Source organism: Lygodium microphyllum, chromosome 8 (genome assembly GCF_053477565.2).
Source record: "Lygodium microphyllum isolate KBCC chromosome 8, Lygodium_microphyllum_v1.1.10, whole genome shotgun sequence".
Classification (NCBI taxonomy): Eukaryota; Viridiplantae; Streptophyta; class Polypodiopsida; order Schizaeales; family Lygodiaceae; genus Lygodium; species Lygodium microphyllum.
The window spans coordinates 7509467-7515000 of record NC_141142.1 but is presented as its reverse complement, the minus strand read 5'-3'; the positions used below and the strand labels follow the sequence as shown (position 1 = coordinate 7515000).

Genomic DNA, 5534 nt, shown 5'->3' with positions numbered 1-5534 from the left:
GCGAGCTACAACGACCTTAGCGCGAGGAGCAAGGACTTGGACTTGGACAACATTTTAATAGTGCAGGCGAGAGTTTGGAAGATGCCTAGCGGGAAGGAACATGAGCAAGCAACAAGGTCTATACTAGGTACCTTGAGTGCACTTTGGTATTGAAAGGCGCACGTAGGGATGAGGCTAGGTCCCTTGGGGGTAAATAAAAATCAGAGGGGTGTGTGCTTTTTATAGGCGGAAGGCATGACGTTAACGTGGAGGGTGGCGACTCGGGAGACAAAAAGGCTAAATTAGAGGCTGGGTGGGGAGGCAAATGGAACTTTTCTCCATCGTACTTTGAGGGTACAACGAGGCTCTCCCTCTCTCTCTCTCTCTCTCTCTTTCGGAGTCCCAGAGTAGTCGTGTGCTGTTGCTGCTGCTGCTGCTGCTTCTCAACACAGCTTCTAGTGTTGAGAGAGAGAGAGAGAGAGAGAGAGAGAGAGGATGGGGCTCGGGCAGTTTCTGAAGGACAAATACAGGAAGCTGAAGCTGATTAAGAAGCTTCAGTCCTACGAGAAGGTAGAACCGACAGCCAGCATGCGAGTGGAGGCCAAAAGCAGGCTCGCCCAGAAGATCATCTCCGAGACCCTCAAGGTCGCAGACACTCCTGGCAAGATCAAATCCCTTTCCATCTAGAACAAAATCTCTTTCTCTCTCTCTCTCTCTCTCTCTCTCTCTCTCTCTCTCTTCTCCTCCTCCTCCTCTAACGTACTGTACAGGCCTTTATTAATTCTGCTGTCTTGTCTGTTATGCATGTCCTCTCTCTCTCTCTCTCTCTCTCTCGTGTAGCCTCTCCCTGCAACCTCGCATGGATTTTGTCTCGGATGCAAAAAACTGAGACACTCATATTAAATTGGTACCTTGTCAAATAGCTTAATTGTCGTATAAAATATCGCTCACACTTAGTCTTAAATCTGTTTTGTTGTTATTCGAAGATTTACGGTCAAGCAGCTAACTCCACAAAGAACACCACGTTCATGCGTTGAGTATCTCCAATTTTTGTGGGCTTATTTCACATCACTGCGCCTTGATAAGTACAATTGCTGTATTATATGCGTCTGATCCTGAGCCGTGAGGCAGAAATGCTGGGATGGCATGTGAGGTAGGTAGGTCGCACAGGGCATACATAGCCTACGTCCAGCCCCAGAAGCGTGAACTATATCATCTTTCTTTCACAGCTTGACATGAACTGTTTGTGTGATCGTGAGCTCAAACATAACATAAGCTACGATGGCGATCTGATCAACGAAAGTGTCGTGGTTTTTGAAGACTGGAGCGTCGATGTTATTAAGTCACAATCGCTTTAACTTGGGATTCTTCCTGCAGCCACCTCCTTCAAAGGGACTGTCGACGCGGACCGCGGTCGTCTGTCTCTCTAGCTCTTTCGGCAAGGACTTTGAGGTCCAGGATCCACCCATGAGTTTGCGCTACCTTTTGGACGGATGTATGTTGTGAATATTCTATTTTTCCATTTCACTTTCTGGCTCCAGAGGAAATGATTCACGCCTCAAATTTGAAGGACTTGCCTGCCCATTTGGAAGTCTTTCCAGCAGCTCTGCATCAGAGGCTTGCTTGAGGCTTGTTAAGTACATACATAAGCTCAAAGTGCCACACCTTAAGAAGAAACAATCTCCAGCCTTAATGATATTTACTTAAACCTATGTCTTGACAGAAGGAGGAGAAGTTTCCTATTCAAAAAATAAAAAGGGCTTTTTCTTGAAGGGTGAGTGGGGGTTATATCTATATATTCTCTCTCCATTGAATATACGCACACTTGCACACTCATGCATTCACACACACACACACACTCCCTCTCTCTCTCTCTCTCTCTCTCTCTCTCTCTCTCTCTCTCTCTCTCTCTCAAAATTTTTAAATGACATGATATTTAAATGGTTGAACATGTGTATATAATATTCATACGTATTATGTAAATAAATTAATAGATAATAACAATAATATTTTTATATTTTAATTAATTTTCATAATATTATCACAATATTTAAATCTTATATATAATATATAACATATTATAATATTATTGTATATTAATAATATAACATATCATATATACATTATATAAATAGTATCTTGTTATCTATGAATTATATGTATTATTTCTTAGATTAAAAATATTTTTATTTTATATTAATATATTATTAAAAATTATATATAACATAGTATTCTAAGCATATTGTATTAACACAAGATCATACATACATACATAGATACATACATACAAATAAATAAATAAATAGTATTAACACTAGCTTGGTAGCAAAAAAGCCACTTTTGTGATAATTTGGACCCTCTATAATAAATTTCATTTCTCATCAATGAAAAAGATTAAGAAGAAATGGTTTTAGGAAAATGTGATCTAACACAAGATAGTAGTTGGAAAAAAAAGGGGGGTCGAAACAAGTTAAGAAATCGTAAAAAGTAAACAACTTTTAGTGTTTTTAATCAAAACCATCTGAAAGTTTTTTAATCAAGCTAAAATTTGCATAAAAAATACTTTCATACGTATAGTACATATTTCCATTAAGAGGTATGAAATGAGATAAAAATGGTTAACTTTTTAAAGAGCTTTAAATAGCAACGCAGAATGTTGTTTTAGCCAATTTTCATGTGCCTTTGAAAAATCTAAATTTTATAGAAAAAAAAGTCACTTGAAACTTGTTTCAAATATTTTATTCAATGATATTGTAGTATTGGTAAAGTTCCACCCAATTTTAGTATCATATCCACATGTTATTTCAAATATAGTAAAATGGGGCAAATTATAATATGTTAGATAGTATATTGTATAGAATATATTGTATTATATAAATTATATTTATTCATTTATATTATATAATATATACTATTATTTTATTGATGTATTATTATATATGTCTTATATTATTTATATGTATTACCCACAAGCCATTGTAGATTGCATAAAGAGAAAGAGCCAAAGTACCAAGGAAACCCTTTCTTATTGCTAATAGACAATAGATTTAGGAACTCTAACATTAGTGTAGGTGAAGATTAGGATTTGGGAGGAGCATCTACATAAATGTTGCACAAAGCATATCCACGTGGTAGTTTGAGATCACCTAGAATAAGGTAGCACAAGAAAACTCAAAGCAAAGTAAGCTTTAAAGACTTGTTTGAAGAGGGTTGTGTCCTCTGTCATTCTTCTTCATCTTTGTCTTTCATTTCCTTCTATATGAGGTGGATTTGTTAGTTGTCTCCCTTTTCTCCAAGTCCACATCTCTCTCTCTCTCTCTCTCTCTCTCTCTCTCTCTCTCTCTCTCTCTCTCTCTCTCTCTCTCTCTCTCTCTTTGTGCGATGGTAGTCCAAGCTTATTTGAGCAATGACGAGCAGGATCGGGGGGGGGGGGGGATCACGTGAGGAGAAGCATGAGTGCTTCTCTCTCTCTCTCTCTCTCTCTCTCTCTCTCTCTCTCTCTCTCTCTCTCTCTCTCTCTCTCTCTCTCTCTCTCTCTCTCTAGGTGGACAAGCCTTAGGATTTGCAAAGTGGAGCATTAGTGATAGACTCGGTTAAGTTACTCGTGAATATATGTGTGCATCATGTGGTTTCAAAATAAGGTATTTTTAAAATAGCATTTTTATACATTTTTTACATATAGAAGGGGGTAAAATAAATGGTTTATTTACAAATTGAATAGAAAAGGGTTATGTTTTATTCAAGAAAAATTCACAAATAAGGATATTTATAAATAGGCCTTAAATGCATGTGATGTATAGGATATATATAGTATTCCTATGGACTTATAGAAGGAAAGAAAAGAGAAGGGACTTTGCTTTAAATGTGGTGAAAAATATACTTCTGAACATGCCACAAAATGTGCCTATTGAAATGCAAAAGCAAGGGTTCAAAGTATGTTGGTATTTGAGGATTTAGAGGATGATCATGAGGATGCAAATGCCTTACTGATGGCTACTAAAATTGATGATATTGATGAGGAACTTGGTCAAGAAGAGCCATTTGACCCCATAGGCACCTTTCCCTTTGATCCAGGTGGTCATATGTCTTTGGATGTGGGTGGAAAGAGTGACTTACATGTTGCCACTATTTGTTCTATCTCGTTGGATGCTTGGACAGGATCAAGAAGTTCTCCTACATTTCACATTCAATGCAAAAGTCATGGCAAGGATGTGTTTATATTAATAGACAGTGGCAATACACATAGCTTCATCAATAGAGTAGTCATGGATAAGCTGAAGTGTTTTCCCACAGAATTACAACAACCTCTTAAGGTGCAAGTTGCCAACAAAGATGAGAAAATGAGCACTCACACGTGCCCTGTTGTGCATATACAGTTGGCTTTAAATTTTGAACAGTAAATGGATTTAATTGCATTAGAGATGGGGCCTATAGATGTAGTCTTGGGTTTTGAGACTAGTTAAAAACTTTAGGCACAAATACCATGTATTTCTCATTGCTATACATGGAGTTTGTTAGTGTTGGACAGCTCATTCATTTGCAAGGAATCCAAAACAAAACTAAATTTCAACTCATTACCACCAAACAACTCAAGAAAGAGTTTAAGAGACGTTCCCTACTCTTTGTGTACTGTATCTAAATAAGGATACTTCAGATCAGCCTAGCAAAACAGTGAATAATTCTGCATTGAAAACCCTCCTTGAAGAGTATAAGGACTTGTTTCAGTTACCCACAACACTACCCCCCCAAAAGAGCAATTGACCATCCCATAGATTTAGAGCCACATTTTGAAGCTAGTGAATAAACCACCCTATAGATTGTCCAAATGTGAAAGAGAAGAGGTTTCTAAGTAGATTAAAGAACTGTTGGCTAGGGGATTCATCGAGGCTAGCTCATCCCCATATGCTTCATCTATTTTATTGGTCAAGAAAAAAGATGGCTCATTCACGATGTGTATTGATTATTGAGATTTCAACAAGATTACTGTGAAGAATAGGTATCCCATACCTAGGGTGGATAATTTGCTTGATGAACTCAAGGGGGGCTAGGTACTTTACAAAGATTGATTTAAGATCTATCATCCAATTCGTATGCATGAAGGGGATGAGGTTAAAATAGCATTTTGGACTGATAGCGGGCTTTATCATTTCTTAGTCATGCCGTTTGGATTGACCAATGCACTTGTAGCTTTTAGAGCTTAATGAACAAGATACTTCATCCATTTTTATTCAGATTTGTGTTGGTTTTCTTTAACGATATCCTTATCTATAGCTATTCATTGGAAGCTCATCTCTCACACATGAGACATGTGTTTGATATACTGAGACACCATAGACTTTTTTCCAAGGAGTCAAAATGCTCTTTTATGCATATTGAGGTAGAGTAATTGGGCCATATTGTTAGTGAGGTAGACATTAAGGCTAACCCAAAGAAAGTGCAATGTGTTAAGAGACTGACCTACCCCTACAAACACTACTTCATTGAGAGGATTTTTGGGTCTTTCCTCCTTCTATTCAGGTTTATCAGGCATTATGCAACTATTGTAGCTCATCTTA

At 37.5% G+C, this 5534-nt stretch overlaps 1 protein-coding gene across 2 annotated transcripts; it reads left to right on the top strand.

Moving 5' to 3' along the window:
• The first annotated feature begins 252 nt into the window (after positions 1-252).
• LOC148031944 (uncharacterized) lies at positions 253-1746 on the top strand. 2 transcript variants are annotated; one of them, XM_087684007.1, is made up of 2 exons: positions 253-624; positions 1357-1746. In XM_087684007.1, exons 1-2 carry the CDS (start codon positions 475-477, stop codon positions 1483-1485), a joined length of 279 nt encoding a protein of 92 aa, XP_087540133.1. In that variant the 5' UTR covers positions 253-474; the 3' UTR covers positions 1486-1746. The 2 variants fall into 2 exon arrangements, with proteins under 2 accessions (XP_087540133.1, XP_087540134.1); XM_087684008.1 differs by having other exon boundaries at positions 260-640.
• The last annotated feature ends 3788 nt before the right edge of the window (positions 1747-5534 follow it).

Bases quoted from the DNA above. Each gene is read 5' to 3' on its own strand.
- LOC148031944 (XM_087684007.1), top strand. From the start codon at position 475: ATGGGGCTCGGGCAGTTTCTGAAGGACAAATACAGGAAGCTGAAGCTG. The intron at 625-1,356 runs GTCGCAGACACT...TTCTTCCTGCAG, and splicing joins TCATCTCCGAGACCCTCAAG to CCACCTCCTTCAAAGGGACT.